We start from the raw sequence: 18,214 nt of genomic DNA, 5'->3' as shown, positions 1-18,214 counted from the left end.
TGAGTTCATGTTTAAGGTCAAAAGTGAAAACTGAAAACACAGCCAAGACATTCTTATTTGGAATTCTTGTATTCTTCCTAGAAAAAGTATAATTTACACAGCACCCAATGAACCATTATATATATATCTCAAGATAATTCTCACATTCCACATTTAAGTCAAACGATGTGGAGACTTTTGATTCATCATTTTCATTTCAAGGACACTTACAGGTAGACACTGTGATGAATTTGTGCTGATACCACAGCGGGCTGATTTACTCAACTGCACGTCACGGCAGTCATTTTCTTAAAGCTTTGAACCACTTGAAGGAGAGGTGGAACACTAACTGTAGACATTTAATGTATTAACTTCCCAAGACTTCAAAGAAAGCAGAATTAACTCCATGCCACATAATTGCTCCAGGGACAGTGAAAAAGATGCAGACAGAATTGATTTGCTTATTTTCCCCTGAGCAATTAAATGACAATGGTAAGTGAACAATTTCTTTTTAAAAACGCTTCCTATTGACTTTTAAGTTAATATTTTCCTTGAACATTTCAACAAATTCCCATGATAAGTTAAAAGGTAGTGAAGTCGGAGTTCCCTTATTCCCTCCGAGGTGGATATCTCCTGTCCACCTGTCCTGCTGAATGTATTTACGGAACATGATTGTACCCGCATATAACCTTTGACATCTCTATCTTTTCTATTATTCCATTTATTTATCTCTAGTTTTATTTGCCTTTGTTCTGTTTGTATAGTCCATGGCAAGGTATTTGTACAAACATGTACAACCCGATAATCAAATACCTGTTGATAATATTTTTTTTTACCACATTTACCACCTTCAGACTCTGGATGTCCCTGCCAGCTGCAAGCAGCATTAGTAGAGCGAGTGTTGAATGTTGCTGGAAAAAGGTAGAGGAGGGGCCTGGCGCGGTGGCGCAAGTGGTTAAAGGTCCTCGCCTTGCACGCCCGGGAAAGCAGTCAAGGACAGCCCAAAGCTTTGGGACACTGCACCTGCGTGGGAGACCCGGAAGAGGCTCCTGGCTTGGGATCGGCATAGCATCGGCCGTTGTGCTCACTTGGGGAGTGAATCATCGGACGGAAGATCTTCCTCTCTGTCTCTCCTCTCTGTATATCCGCCTTTCCAATAAAAAAATAATAAAAATAAATCTTTAAAAAAAAAAAAAAGGTAGAGGAGAAGATTGCTAAGAACTGGGCTGGGCAGACCTTTATTCTTCTCAGCTCTAAAGCTGTAATTGGATAAATGTTACATGTTGTACTTTCCAAGGCTAAAATAATAAAAAATTAATGTAATTATTAAAAATGCTATTACATTGTTTTCAGAAGTCCTTTACGTTTTCTTAACTTTATTTTCCTGAAATATGAAACGGTATTCTCTATCCTGCAATTCGAGAAGGTTAAACTTTTGTTAAAATATGCAAAATTCGGGCTTAGCATGTGGTGCAGCAGTGGCTACAGCCTCTGGTTCAGATTTTGGCTACCCTGCTACTGATGCAGCTTCCTGTTAAAGCTCACTGTGGAAGACAGCAGGTGGCAGCTCAAGTACTTAACTAAATCCTGGCCATTCACATGGAAAACTAGATGGAGTTTCATATTCCTGACTGTGGCCTTTGGTCTAGTCCAGCCCAGGCTGTTAAGGGCACTTGAAAAGTGAACCTTTGTTTGGGAGATTTCTCTCTGTCCATGTCTTTGATTATATGTCTCTCTGCCTTTTCATTTAATTAAAATAAACATTTAAAACATACATCTTTGGCATTTGTTAGGTATTCTTAAAAGAAAAGAGACTATGAGTAAATATTTTATAGGGGCAGGTATTGTGGAAGGTCAAGTTAAGTTTCTACCTACAAGGCCTGTATACTACAACAGAGCTCTGATTGGAATCCTAGCTGCCCTGCTTCCAGTCTGCAACCTTTCTTCTTCTTATTTTTTTTTAACATTTATTTTTATTGGGAAGGCAGACATACAGAGCAAAGGAGATACAAAGATAATGATCTTCTATCTGCTGATTCACTCCCCAAGCAGCCAAAATGGCAAGAGCTGAGCTGTTCCGAAGCCAGGAGCCAGGAGCTTCTTCCAGGTCGCCCACACAGTGCAGGATCCCAAGGCTTTGGGCCGTCCTCTACTGCTATCCTAGGTCACAAGCAGGGAGCTGGATGGGAAGTGAGGCCACCAGGGTTAGAATCAGCATATCTATTGGATTCCAGTGCATGCAAGACGAGGACTTTAGCCACTAGGCTACCATGCCAGGCCTTTTGCCTCCATTCTAATGCGACTGGAAGCAGGTGGAAGATGGCCCAGCAGCTCGGGCCACTGCCACACACATGGGAGACTCAACTTTGCTTTGATGTGCCTCATATTTACTACCTGCAACTACTTGGAGAGTGAACCAACAGATGGAAAATCAATTTCTTTTTCATTTTTCTTTGTATCCTGTCTTTAAAATATATTAAATAAGGCTTTTAACATAATGTTTTATACATAAATTACTAAAAAAAAAGCTGAGAATACTGTGTTATGTAATGAAAATTGGTGACATGGACGATAGACAAGCTGGCATCATAAGCAGCAGCAACTGGGCATAGAAACCTTTCTGTTGCTACTTCTTAGACGTCATGATATCTGGAAATAACAAGTCAAATAGAGGGTAGGCATCAGATGGGAAACCTGGGGAATGTGTGTATAGTTAATTCTTGTCATCTGTCGTAGGTGTAGTTCTATAAAATTCCTTTAAGTTCACCATGAGTGAATACAGCAACATTGCTTGCCTCTGTTTCTGTTCTATTTCTACTAAAAGATGTATTTTTAAAATGCATATGTTGTTGGTTCATGAACATGGAATCATAGCAGAAAGCACTGTAACTTCTGTATGAACACACCGTATCTGACATTGGTATTCTCTTAGAGGCAGTGCAGATCCTCGTGCTTATGGATAATAGATGATCCTTTTGCATTAGGTTTGGCAGGCATTTTAAAAAGTGAAATCAGTAGCCAAAAAGCATCTGAAATCATGGAAAAGAGCACTTACTAGACTGTTACAAGGATACTCTGTACACTGTGAAAACTAAAGTGTGAATGTAGAAAACAAATTTATTTCACCTTAACTCAGTGCAAGACCTATAAAACCACTCCAAATTTGTAGCTTTACAAATAAGTGGTGAAAAAACTTTGCTGAGTATTGATTTTGGAATTTCAACTACATTTTTATTGAGTAGGTGGATTTACACACAGGGAAGGTCAATTGCACTTGAACATATACTGATTTTTACAGTGTCTTCTCACATTCTTCGATGCCAAAAAATTGGCTCTGAAAGTTGACGTGTCCTTTTACAGAAAAGAAAAAGGAAAAAGTGTAGAATTATCTCATACAGAATGAGCGGATTCTCTGGAGGGTAAGTTGGGACACTTCATACTACCATTATTATACTATATCAGGAGAGCACATAAAACCACAGGTAAAATACAGTGTCATCTCCAGTAAACTCAAGATAGCGCATCTATTCTATCTAAATGAAAAGGACTAGTGTAGAGTGTATAACGCTGAGGGGATTTTTAAAGGGTTTATTTATTTTTGTGCTTGAAAGTCATAGTGACGCAGAGAGAGGGAGACATTGAGAGCTTATATTACTGGTGCACTCTGCAAATGCCAAATCTAGGACTGGAATAGAGAAGAGACAAGATCCAGGAACTCCATTCAAGTGTCGTAGGGTCCCAAGCAACTGGGTCATCTTGGGGTTCCCTTCCTGGAACACGAGCAGGAAATGGGATCACAAGCGGATCAGCTGGGGCTTGAAAAAACACTGTGGTATGGAATGCTCAAGCAGAAACCTTACTTGCTGAAAACAATTTTTTTAAGCGGAATTTGTAAGTAACCAAATTGTTCACTAAAAAGGTAAATATATTTTCCTAAATTGAAGTAAATATAAAGCATACCTTTTAAGTACTCTAATTTTCAAATGATTTGAGGTTCTTCCTCAGGAAACGAGGTAACCAAGAAAATATTAGACATGGTACCCAGAAATTTGTGCACCTGACCACATTATTTGATCTGAAGGAAGTGCCAGAAATGAATAGAAAAATAATCTGTGGTTAAAAACGTTCTAGTCAGAAAACAGCACATTTTCTATCTGATGAGAAGATAATTGGGTGTCTGAGGAATAGTGAAAGGTGACTGCTTTTAAATCCTTTTACATTTTGAACCATGTGAAAGCAGAGTGCTCTTTATCTTTCTTTCTTTATGGAGGAAGACAGTGAGAAAAAGACAAGAAGATAGAGAGCTGGAGGAGAGGGACCACATGCTCGCTGTCATTCCTCCAAAGCTTTCAACACATGCAAGGGATGGGGAACACAATGGAGACCCCCATGCAGGTGTCAGGGACCCTGTGACTCGAGGCCTCACTGTTGCCTCTCGGGGTCCATGTTAGTAGGAAGCCCGAATCATGAGACAGAGTCGATGTTAAATCCAGATAACTGTTTTGGGACGCAGCCATCAACGGGAGTCCAGTCACTGAACTGAACGCTTGCCTCGGACACATGTGAAATTTTAAAAATTAAAAACAATTCCCTCTGAAAAGGATAACTGGACGTAGAAAAAGTTATACCAATGGACTCACTATTTTAGAATAAAACCCCAATGGAATTTGATTTTTAAAACTCTGCCTGTGTATCTCTCTCTGTCTGTATGATTGGTTTAGTACTATTGTCCCACCTATTGCCTTTTTATTCGTTTTTGAAGATTCTGGCAAACAAGATCTCTGAGACTTTCCTAACCTCTGCCAGGCTCTCTGCAGTTAGTTCTGTTTCATTTCAGGGGCATCATTGACCAAGTGCTAGTACGGATGCTGCCCACCACCACCCCTGTCATTCTTTATTATTTAGTTACATGTCTTTCTTCTTCACTAGACGGAATGATACACCAGGCTGGGAATTATTCCTCATTGCCTTCCAGAACTTTGGTGTTTTGTTTTTAATTCAATATCTCCTGTTTGATTGAACTGCTTCTAGCACTAATAGGGTCAACCTGTTTTTAAGCAGGGCAGCACTCCTAGAAAACATGAGAGGGCAGAAACAAGGTAGGAGGTGTCTGAAACAGCTAATTGAGAAAGAGGAATGACCCTGCAGGTCAGCCAACAGGATGGCAATGGAGGATGTGGCAGGAGTTAGGCTGGCAGTGGCTCACATTGCTTCATCTTATTCCTACACCCGTTGCTTGAGATGACTGGGAGTAAACTTGCTCACAGTCTGAAAACATAAAACCAGTGATTGTGAAAGGAAAATTATTTTTTAAAAAAAGATGATTGAATCTGGAGGAAGGCAGAACAGATCCTTAGGAAAAATTATAAGCATAGATGGTATGTTTTAGGGAACAATGATGAAAGGGGTCTATGATCACTAGTATGCAGTTAACAGTGTATGGTAGGAGCCAACGATTAGCATACAATACCTCATTTGTTTGGAAATAGCTTTCCAGAATTCAATGACATTTGAAGCAAATTCCTTTACTGAATTCCAAACTGATTTTTTCTTTCAGGAAGCGATTTTGGATTGTCCTCACACATGTCTTTAGCTAGTATAGCTTTATGAGTTTTCACAATTCGAGATCTTATCTCTTCAGTATTGCTGAACTTCAAAATCACCCCCTTTTCACTAGTTGCTTGTCAAGTTCAAAGTAAGAAATATTGATTTGTTCTACACTAAAATTTATATATATTTGTGGAATCTGTCATGTGGCCTTCAAAAAAATGTTTTATTCATAACCTATCTTGACTTCGATCACTCACCCACAATATGGTCACCTTCATTTACTTACAACATGGTCACTGTGACTCTTTGCTGTCTTGCCCCATGTCCTGCCTCTATGATTTTATTTCTGGTCTTCCTGCTAGAGGCAATGTCCTTTCTCCCTAATCACATATCTCTAAATGCTCAATCAAGACATGCATCCTACAAGCTAAAATGAATGTTAGGTGACTTCCCTGACACTTCACTAGTTAACACATTTCACCCTTGTAACCATTTTCTACACCTATCATGATGTAGATTTGAGCTTTTTTTTGCCATTACATGCATCCTATAACATTAAGACTGTATTTCCCCAGTATTAAACTCTACATTTGAAGAGATGAATAGCATTATTTTATTGTATTTATATCTAGGTTTTATATATATATAGGTTGTTTATATATAGGTTTTATATATATATATATCTAGATTAGCTAAATCAATGGATGTCCATTATTACCTAGATCATAAAGCAGTGTTTACTACAGTGATGGAAAACAAAACCAATATCACTAGCACCGACCATTCTCCTGGACTCCAGTCATGCACTTACAAACAGCCTTGCTGGTAACCACAGGGAAATGCACAAACTCAGCAGGCTGACTGCTTAGATTCAGCCCTGTTTCTACCCCATTCCAGATGTGTCATCTTGACAATTCACATACATCTCTGTGTCTACGTTTCCTTATCTATAACAACCTACAAAACAAGGATAATGATGATACAAACACATTTTTCATGCTAAACGAGGTCTTGGCATAAAGATCCTAGAAAAGAAGGCAGTGAGTAGGAAGATGTTAAAAAAGTGATAGAATGTAACTATGACCACCTGGATTTTGCACTACCAATTAAACTCTTCAAGCCTACTCCTCTGCACTGCTTGTTCATAGCAATAATGGCAACTGCTGTGGGTTATATGGTGTCATCACCGTCCCCTCCCATTCCTACAGTGATCTCACTTAAAGACCAGGTCTTTACAGAGCAATCAAGACAGAAGTTATTGGAGAGAACCCTAATCCAGAGTGACTGATAGTGCTTTCCTAGGGAAGGAGTTGGAAGTATTGATAAGCAAAGAAGGGAGTTGCTATGTCAACACCAAAGAAAGAGACAGCCACCCACAGCTGCATTGCATATACAGAGGCCCTCTGGCCCCCAGCCAAAAGCAAATTGAGAGTTTTAGCATGAATGCTTAGGAGAAAATGTGTTGTTCAAGATACCCAGCTAGTGATATTATGTAATGCGAACTTTAGCAGAAGAATGCCACATATTTACATCCTGGGTTTCAGTGAAAAGAATTAAGAATTCTCCTTGAGGTTCCACACAGAGACCCAGACTCCACCTCTGGTCCTGTTCATAACCATCTGGCCCTAACACACCTTTATCTTCTTTGGCTGAAAGAGAAAGATTAGTTCCTAAAGTTTTCCACCTTCAGGATTGCTCTAAAACAAACTCCCATATCCTATATCTTCAGTCGATATTTTTAATTGCTTCCTAAAAACATATAGTTATTTGAGAACTAAAGCCCTTTGTCATCTAGTTGGATCCACATCTCACACAGTATGTGCCATTTATCATTTGCTTCATACTTTTCATTCATACCAAATGACTTTTCTGAGAACACAGTCGTGGCCTATGTCTTTTTTTTTTAATCTTTATACACACAGACACACATATATATGCATATATTATATATATATATCATGTTAGCAAGATTTTTTGAGCATCTGCTTTGTGCTACAAGACGTGATATAGAAGTTAGAATTCCTGGAGAATCTACAAATTACCAGACTTCTGTAGTTTGGTAGGCATACTGAAAGATATCTCATGAATTTACAATTTAATCTTGAAATGTTGAGACCGAGATTACTATTCCCATTTCAATGATGACAAAACGAGGTATCTAAATTTCTAACTAATTTGCCTGCCATACATCGTCAGAAAATGGATGGGATACATTCATATTTGTCTGTTCCATTCTGCTTTTCCTTTGTGAATAATGGCCCTTGATACAAAGTGCAGTCCAAGTGTACCTTCTCAATGAAGCTCTCTCATCTCCCCAAAGAACACTGACCACAGATACTTCAGACCAATTTATCAAAATTACAGTGTTTGAATTTATAGTGTATGTCTTTTCTTGTAAGTCTAGATATTGCTTCTTGGGGAAAAAAAGAACTTCTCTACAATTGAAAATACGGTTTCCATTATGGAAAAATCTAGAGGTTCTATATAACTTTGTAAATTATTTCTAAAGTTAAAAAGTCCAAGTTCTGCAGTTTCCTTAAATGTCCTAACAAGGTTCTATTGCAAAATAAAAAGATAATATTGATGATTCCCCATAGCTTTTGCCTTCCTAAAACTGCCTCAAAGTTTTTGATACCAATTATATTACAGAATGTCAAAGAATTTCTAACACAGTCTTAATTTGCAGGCTTACAATAGTGTATATGAGCCTAAGGGAGTACAGTGGTGAAGAAAAGAAAAAGAATATTAAAGCAAAGACACCCAAAGTACAAACACCAGCAAGAGAAGCTCTGTGAATGTATCCTCTGTATGACTAGTTCTTTAACTGTTAGATTCCAGAGCTTGGAATAAGGTGAGAATGACTTGACAATAAACCTCTATAAGGAAATCACAGGCACTGTAAAACTTGGATATGTTACATCAAAGCCCAGAAACTCTTAATTATATTGCTAAAAAGTTTTAGAGTTTGTAACCAAGTGATCAGATACAATTAAAAATGTGAAGACACAGCATTTTAAAAAAGCACAGTGGTCCTCATTTCCAAAAGTTGAGACACTTTTAATTATTTGTCCTGATATGGACTTCATGAGCAGAAATAAACCTGCTATGTCTTCATAAAAGCAATTTGTATATGAAATAAGACCTTGACTTAAATACACATTCTCCCCAAAGTAAGATTTTTTAACTTGTGAAATAATTAGGATGAGTTAGCTGTATATATTAACTGACTATAGAATCCACATGAAGTTTAAAATTTTTTCCTTGTTATTTGTTCACATCATTGTAAGTCAATGAAGACATTCTTTAGCAGCTAATGGGACGGTAACAAGGAAGCCACTGTGCTACCTCTGTTAGTGATAATGGTAGCAGTGAGTTTAGTTTTTCTCACGCTGCTCTTAATTTTCATGACCTTAGTCTGTTCCATTCCCACATGTGTACCTTTTGTACAGTCCGAATACCCCATGACAAGGTTTGCCTACCTCGGTAATGAATGATTTGGCTGTGGCAGGATTCATCACCAGGATGGCTCGCCGGAGAGTGTCTCGATAGCGATTCAGCTCTTCTATTCTCATGGTATCAAAGAGAGTTGTGATCATCTTATTGATGTTCTTTTCTACCTTCTGAAGTGCGACATCCATCCCCTGCTGAGAGACTCTGTCCAAAAATTCTTGTATTCCACGGATATCTGGGAATAGCAAAAAAGCCCATAAAAATGTGAATTACAACAAGAACGAAGAAAAAAAATTACTTCATCTGTGTCCCAAAATTTTATTGTTTACTCACATCAGCTAAAATCACTGATTGCTGAAACTCTTAAATGCTTTCACTCCCTGGTATGATTTCACATGCTTGTAGGAGAAATGTACATATTAAATTTTAAAATTTAATTTGAGAGGACAAGAGGAAAGGAAGACGTCCTAGAGAGAGGAGAGGGAGGGGATCATGTGTGCTGTTCTATACAGTTGGGCCAGGCTGAAACTTAAAGATGGAACTTCAGTCAGGGTCTTCCACATTGTTGAGCCATTACCTTCTGCCTCTCAGAGTGTGCACTAGCAAAAAAGTGAAATGGAGTGGGGACTTGAATCTAAACAGGTGGACAAGGAATGTAGACATGGTTTTCCCCTACGTATTTTGTTTATTATTCATTTTTTAATAATTCAAATATAATATTCCCTCCCTTAGTGCTTCTTTTTCTCCCTCTCCTATCTCTTACTCCCTCTCCCTTCCTTTTCCCCTTTCTTCCTGTTCTTCTCTAAAATAACATATTTTCAATTTATATTGTGTTCAGATACTTAACGCTCCACGAAATAACAAGTTCAACAAATAAAATTAAAAGACCCTAATTCAACAGGAATATGATGATTAAATGGAAGGGTGATCATCTCACCCATATACAGTGCATTTGCAAATAACCTCAATTGTTAAAAATGTAGCAGTTGAGTATTTTTACACATTTGTGCGACAAAGATATAAAACAGAGTTTACAAAGACACATTTGCAGCAATATTGATATACAGGTATTTCTTTCTCTTCTTTTTTTTTTTCCTTTTTCAAAATTTCAGCTTAAGTATTTAAAGGAAAAGAACATACATGTATTATTTTCACACCTAAATACCTGCTTGGGGATTACTAAAGTCACATGGATTCTCTGTGTATCCACTTAGCATTTTATATGATCCCAACTCTGAAAACTCTTGAGACAGGGAGGATGGACATGGTTTATCATAGAGTTTACTTCTCTGAAGCAAAATATGAGAAGATAATGAATACATGCCCTTTATTCTTCAACAGTGAAGAGCAAGGTCAGGCTCATGGAAACCATGAAAGCAATGATGACATCTAAATCAAGACAGACAACATTTCTTTCCTTCTCTCTTTTTTAAAGATCTATTTATTTTTTTTGGAAAATCAAATATACAGCGAGGAGGAGAGACAAAGAGGAAGATTTTCCATCCACAGAATCACTTAGCAAGTGGCCACAACAGTTGGAGCTGAGCTGATCCACAGCCAGGAGCCAGGAGCTGCTTCTGGGTCTGTCACAAGAGTGCAGGATTCCAAGACTTTGGGTCATTCTCGACTGCTTTCCCAGGCCACAAGCAGGGAGCAGGAAGGGCAGTGGAGTATTCAGCATACAAATTGACTCCCCTATGGGATCCCAATATATGCAAAGCGAGGACTTTAGCCACTAGCCTATGCTGGACCCCAACAGCCAACATGCCATCGCAGAGGCAACAATATCACTGCATTCGACATTTATATGTAGATAGAACAAGAGTTTTCAGATGTGCTCTTAAAAGGAGCTCAGGTAATTTGGGGCACAAACAAAACAGCTGCATTGTGATCACCGGATGAGTGCTTCTTCTAGAGTCCCACTCTGAAAAACTTGGCACAAGATAATGTTCTCTTCAGGAACATGGAGGCTGTTCTGCGTATGTGAAAAACAAAACTTCAAAACCGGAGTCTGCATTTGAGAAAGCACTGGGCAATGTTTTTGAATGTGATGATTGTGAAATAAGCAAAATTCTGACAAGTTATTAAATAAAGTACTCATTGTCCACAACATATTTAGTTTAGGAAGGTGAAAAAAGTTTATGAATTTGTATTTTGGGAAATATTGGAAGAAGGATAAATTACTGAAAAGTTGCAAACATTTCTTCCTAGACTTTACTGGATTTTTATGGAAGAAGGGATTTAACTGATAATATGCCTGGAAGGTATGTCTGGCACAATATAATCTGAAGACAGCAGATTTGCTTTTGCTCTATCATAAGCCATATTTTACATAATATGTCCATAGTATAAAAGGCTTAAAGTGAAAATAATTGGTGAAAGATAAGAAATAAATGGAATTTAGGGACCTATTATGAACAGACTACATCTCTAAATCCCTAATTGATTGTGATAGCCGGCATGAAAAATGTGCCTCTCAAGGGCAATAATTAATTTAAGAGTAACAAATAAACTGTCAGAACAAGAAAAACAGCTACAAATTTAGAAATTGGTATTTAGTCATGCAAAATTTATATTGGAAAGATTATAAATTAATAGATGTTTGCTTTTATTTTACTCACTGTTAAAAGAAATTTAATTTACTTATTTAAATTGAGTTAGAGAGACAGAGAAATATTCCATTACTGGTTTACTCCTCAGGTATCTATAAAGGCCGGAGCTGAGCCAGGCTGGTGCTAGGAGTCAGGAGCTTCTTTCAGGTCTCCCATTTGGGTGCAGCGGCCTAAGAACTTGGATCATCGTCTGATACTTTCTCATGTACATCAACAGGGTGCTGCATAGGAAGTGGGGTATCTGGCTACAACCCCTGCTTTAGGCAATGGCTTTAACCCACTATGCCACATTGCTTGCCCATGATTGCTTATATTTTATTTTTATTACATTTATTTTTAAAATATGTTTTTGTTTTATTTGGGTAGCGAATTTTAAAGATAGGGAAGGAGGAATAGAGGGATGTTTCATCTCCTAGTTCAACCCCCAAATAGCCATAAAGGCAAGAGCTCAGCTGCTTCGAAGCTAGAATCCAGATGCTTCTCTCAAGTCTCCTACATGGGTGCAGGGGCCCACAGATTTGGGGCATCCCTTGTTGCTTTTCCAAGCCATAACCAGAGAGACTGATTGGAAATGGAGTAGCTGGGACAGGAACCAGGGCATATAAGGGATACTGGCACTAGCAGGCACAGGATTACTTCGAAGTGCCATCACTAAGGTCCCCAAATACTTCTCCAATTTTAATAAATATTGTATGTCTAGGTAACTGGTTGTTTTCTTCAAAATAAATAACTTGCATATATTCTATATACTGTTTCTATATTATAAATACAGGTTGTCAGCATCAAAGCAAGCTTAATGAACAAAAGCTACAGGAGAGCAAGAGGTAGACCAGCTGCAGTAATATCAGTATTATACAATCAACATACAGCTTAGTCAAAAAATACCAAGGGTGTAAGACACTGAAGCATGGACTAAAGAAAGCATGAAATCTCCTGAAATGTAGTAGGCACAGCTAGAAGCACAGCAACAGGACCACATACCTGCTAAGTGTTATGAATCAGGATCACTTAGGAAAATTACTAAACATACTGAAGTCTGGTTGCACCCTAGTATCATCATACCTATAGAATAGATAGCAGAATGTATATCAAAGTATACAACCAACGAGACAAACTAAGCATGGAAAGGGATCTCAGATGCCCTGGGGGAAAAATAGCAGGCCTGGAGTGTAAGTTTCCAGAACATTTAGACCCTATGAAATCTTCTAATTACAAAACCAAAATACAAATGCAACCTTGTTAGGAGCCACAGACTCACGGGCCTTAGACTTGCCCTACCTGAGAGTCTGCTGCATTGCAAAGCCTACCATGGGCAAGCAGGGCCACAGCAAGCAGGATATTGTGGCCAGAACATCCCGTGCAAAGCAAGCGGAGCAGAACCTCCACCCTTGTTCCTGTGGAAATCATTAGTTCCTCCCCTGTTTCAATATAGATGATTAGTTCCTTCCCTGCTTCAATGAAGATAATTACTTCCAGGAAACCCCTCTCCTTCTCTTCCTCCCCTAGAGAAGAAGGTATATATACCAGGAGTAAAATAAAGGGCATTGGGCATTCTGTTTCACCAAGCACATGAGTCCATGTGTTTCTTGAGCCAGCGGCTTGGGGGCTAGCAGCCTGGCATCCCCAGTCCACCCTCAGGGTTTGATCGTTGTGTCCTGCAGGTCGGGACACAACCTCACACATTAACCTTGAGAAAAAGTTTGTTTCACCATGACAAACAATAATTAAACAGAATATTAAATACAAATCACCAGAAGCGTAGGACAAACAATGATAAGGATGGGAAAGAGCATTTGTTAAAATATTCAAAGAATATTTCTGGAATATATATTTAAACTGTGATCTGAAGCCTGAGAAGACACTATCTATGCAAAGACAAGAGTAAAGACTAAAAATCCAAGGCAGTGACAGACTCGTGTGTGGAGAGCCTGAAGGATTCCAAGGTAGATGGTTAGCCATAAGTATCGAGCAATACACAGTAAGTCTGGAAAGTGACTTGCTATCACCATTTACAATGAACTTTAACAAAATCTCTCCTTGACATTTTAGCTTTCACTTTTTTTAAAAAAAGATTTATTTATCACTTCTTGGACTTTTGGCTAAGATCAAGAGTAAAATCAAGATTTATTTATTTTTATTGGAAAGTCAGATATACAGAGAGGAAAAGAGACAGAGAGGAAGATCTTCCATCTGATGATTCACTCCCCAGGTGCATGCAACAGCCAGAGTTATGTCAATCCCAAGCTAGGAGCCAGGAGTCTCCTCTGGATTTCCCATGCAGATGCAGGGTCCAAAGTCTTTCGGCCGTCCACTGCTTTCCTAGACCACAAGCAGGGAGCTGCATGGGAAGCGGGGATGCCAGGATTAGAACCAGCACCCAATTGGGATCCCAGTGCATTCAGGGCTAGGACTTTAGCCACTAGGCCACCGTGCCAGGCCCTAGCTTTCATTTTTTATTCGAAGCTATGCAACACCTATGTTGTAATTTGGTCAGAAATGTGGTGTGATTAAATACCATTACTATACCTCTCTCTCTCTCTCTCTATATATATATATATATATTGAAATATTGTCTTGATCTGCAAATGAATAATTATCTTACGGAAGCTTTCAAAGCTTATACTAGTGAAGGTCCCTGTGTGTGTGTGTGTGTCTGTGTGTGTGTGTGAGAGAGAGAGAGAGAGAAAGAGAGAGAGATGTGTGCTCAGAATCCTGTGTAGGTCTAATGGATGATAATTCCTATTATTGCCAGTACTAGTGCATAATTCCTTACTCAGAGACAATCCCTGCTCTCACCAATATGTCAGATTGCTTAAAGCTGGTTTATGACCAGTTACCAAAACAGCAAGCAAATTCCACGATAGACCCGAGATCCAGGGGTTAAATCATTACAGTTTTATGTACTTGAGAATGCGTGTCCATGATATGCGGCAACTGGTAAGTCCAGCCAGATAAAAATTGGAGTCATGCTGTATGTTTGTGGTTCTGTGCAGCCATTATTAGCAGAGAGTATGCCTTTGGTTTTGTTAATCAAAGATGAGCATCATCAACTACAATTACTCAGCTGCATCATTTGTGTGCTGAGTAGATGATAGTCAAAGAGTCATGTTCCAGGGCTTGTAGAAAATCCAAGGACATGTTGCTTGCCCTCAAGAAGTTTCCAGGCTGTTGGTGGGACTGGGTTCTATTTATTGATGGTGGAAAGTTAAACAGTGTTTTCCATGGTTATTAGTAATACTGGCCAAATAACCACATAGCAGCAGGCGGTGGTGGGTTCATGAGCTGAGTTCTTAAACATAGCAAAAAATGAAGCACTCCTGGGCCATGGGAGGGGAACACAGAGCTCTGACACTTTGATTTTTCACTCATTGAGATACTACTTAATTTGCTGGGCTACGGAACTGGAAAACAAAAACCTGGGTGGTGTACCCTGTCTAATTGTGGCAGTTTTGTTCAATAAGAAATGACACAATTTTTGAGAGGGAGCTTTGAGATGCAATTGGGAACAGAAAGGTGATTAGGGCATGCACTCAGTAGTAACACCCATGCCACAAAGAGAGAGAGCAAGAATGTGCCCGCCAAGGCAAAGTGGGGCTGTGGTGCAAGTGGGGTGCGACAGCCCAGATGTATCCCAAGGCATGGTATGCACTGTGGGAAGGTGGCTGCCCCTTAAATGAGGGCAAAGCCCTGGAGCCAGAGGGCCAGGAGCCAACACCCCAGCAGCTTGTGGAAGAAGACCTCTGATTTTAAATGGGGGACTTGCTGGCAAGGGATTGAATTCATCCTAAAATATGGCTCCTGTGTTTGGAGTCAAAATTGGATTGTTTTCAGGATAATCTGAAGTGAAAAGCCTTTCTGCGTTGTTTCTTGTCAACATTTCATCTTCCATGTATAGAGTAAAATTTTATCTAAAAGGTAACATTGCATTTGGGGTCAGAAACCAGGCTTGGATGAACACTTTCATATCTTGAAGTACTGTCTGTTTGGAGACAGTTTTAGAGTTGGTGCCTTTTGTTTTTAACTTCCCAGCCTTTCTTCTTCTTTGTTCAAATAATAAGACATCATTTCTAACTTAAGGAATAAACCTGGACACGTGTCTCGTGTGCTACATGTACCCAACTCTCTGGGACTCTGAGCTCTATAATATGAATGTTGCTGTCCCAACTGCCATCCGAACTACCATGCTAAAAGCTGGCCTCAAGAAAGGGGCCTTGATTGTATAGGTAATGTGCATATATGTGCTATTATTTTAATATTTAATATACATAAACACACATATGTATATATGTGTATATACATACTAAACACTTTGAAGATGGCATTAAAGCACATTTTCAGTCCTTAAGCTTACGAGAATTTACAGGAAGTAACCAGCACTTAATCAGAAGAGCAGGTTCTAATGTGACAATGCTTTAGTAAAGGTAATATAACAAAGACATGGAAACATGATAGAAGTAGCAAGAAGCACAATTTATCAATTCAAATCCATCTATACACACAGATATCTATACACACACATAATCTAATTGCTGTTATTTATTATGATAAGAAGAAATGATGTGTGTGTAATAGTTAATCAATTTGTAAATCAAAAATGTCCATATGATTCATAGTTTCATTATCAAGATGTTATTAAACCCAGTCAAAAGCACCATTTACTCGCATTTCTATTCCTTTTAGCATCCTTTTTTTCATGGAAAATATTGATAAGAAGTAACTTTGATCTATGTAATAAATACAAAACCTTGATATTCTATCAACCTTAATGTCTCTGATATTAGAATTTTGCAACCTAGTTGGGCCAGCTTCTCATATCATCCCTAATTCAATGGCTGATTGAAGCTTAATGCTTCATTTATTAAATCACATCAACTAATGACATTCTTTCATCCCAATGAAATATTAATTTTAATACTTCTGATTAGAGTAGAAAAATTATAGTGATTCTAGAATATAACGTATAAATATAGGTGTACAATGTTAAACTGGAGAAAATGAAATTCATGAAACCAAGGATATGTGATCTAAAGTGCCATGCTTAAACCAGAAATATGACACTTCACTGCTCATTCCATAACATGATCAGTACACAAACAGCTCTCTCTCATCCCTCTGGTTCACTCCACAGATGGCTGCTGTGATATTCAGGGATGGGCCAGTTTGAATTCAGGGCCAGGAACTTCATTTTAGTCTCCTATAGAGGAGTGTGACCACTGAGTACCTGGGCTATTCCCTGCTGCCCACCACGGCTCATCAGCAAGAAGCTGAGCTGAAAATGGAACAGCCTTGACTTGAATCATCTCTTTGACAGTGGATGTTGCCATTGATACAACTGTTAGCCACAAATCCTACTTATTTTCTCAAATATCATTATTATTTAACTTTAATAGCATTCTATAGTGTTTATCAAAATAATACTTGTCTCATATGATTCTTACAACTCAGATATCATCTTCAAAATAGTAACTTCAATGAGAAAAGAGATGTGTCACTAAACTTCATTTCCAAATATATCTGACTTATTTCTATCTTTGAGTAGACTGGGTGCCTTTAACCATTTTCATCATTTAGCACATCAAAGAGGTCAGTTGTAGACTTTATCACTGCATTCAGCCTGCCTCAGTTCTTCTGGAATTGTGACAGAATGCCAATATTTAAAATTAATATTTAGAAGCTTTTAACTTTAAAAATATGTGAGATACATCATTGAAATGAAGAGATTTGTCAGCTGTGAGTAGCAGGGGCTTATTCTAAAAATGGCTTTGTCCCTAAAAAATAAGGTTTTTAACCATTCAGTGACTGTTAAAATTTTAATTAAAAGAATCTTCACAAAAAACTAGGGAAATTTCTTGATTACCTTCAGATGTGTGATACAAATCTACTCCATATGTCACAAACTGCAGTATGATTCCTAACCATTAGCTTAATGTTACTCCATATGTAAAACAACAAATATAATAATGAGATCCAATATACATGGAATTAACAGTGACCCATCACTGATATACTCTGATAAGAAGTTATGACTTGTATTTATGGTCATGGTATTTTGACTGGGTAACTATCTTCATGTTGACGCTCATCAATATTTTAATGACATTTCACTGACAAATCCAAAGTAAGAGAATATACCACTGCTTTCACCTATTTGAAATGACATGTATTAATGCAGATAAAACAGTCTAATAAAATGTGTAGATTAATTATATGCTTATTGATGCACATTGAAGTAAACCAGAGAACTGAAACCTGGATGGTAGCCAAATGAGTAATAAATAGCTCTGAAACTGTCTAAAGAGAAAGTTGATAATATTATACTCATTAGACATTTAAAAACATCCTCAGGGTAATCATTAACATTTGCAATCAATTAAGGGAAATGTGTCCATTTTATGGGTCTTGATTAAATCTATATCAAGACTACTTGTGTTGGCATTCATAGCAATGCATTCGATGAGAATTTTCACCGGGAGTTCATTTCACAAGTTCCTCCCACATAGCAATTATATTGTAAAGAATGGGTAATACATAAAAGGTAGAGCTTCAGTGCCTCAGTTTATGTGACTTTGTATTTACACTTTATTTGGAGCCATTAAATCTATGTTTACAGTATGCAGAAATAC

General features: G+C 38.1%; 1 protein-coding gene across 3 annotated transcripts in view; it reads right to left on the bottom strand.

Moving 5' to 3' along the window:
- Positions 1-18,214, bottom strand: part of GRID2 (glutamate ionotropic receptor delta type subunit 2) — a 1,273,704-nt gene that overhangs the window by 639,454 nt on the left and 616,036 nt on the right. For all 3 annotated transcript variants that reach the window (XM_040967041.1, XM_040967039.1, XM_040967040.1), the window contains one exon: positions 9,009-9,214. In XM_040967041.1, coding sequence (XP_040822975.1) covers positions 9,009-9,214 — 206 coding nt within the window. The remainder of the gene's footprint in view (positions 1-9,008; positions 9,215-18,214) is intronic.

Source organism: Ochotona curzoniae, unplaced genomic scaffold (assembly GCF_017591425.1).
Source record: "Ochotona curzoniae isolate NIBS_2020 unplaced genomic scaffold, NIBS_Ocur_1.0 scaffold_4506, whole genome shotgun sequence".
In the NCBI taxonomy this organism is placed as follows: Eukaryota; Metazoa; Chordata; class Mammalia; order Lagomorpha; family Ochotonidae; genus Ochotona; species Ochotona curzoniae.
This window is presented reverse-complemented; position numbering and strand designations above follow the sequence as displayed.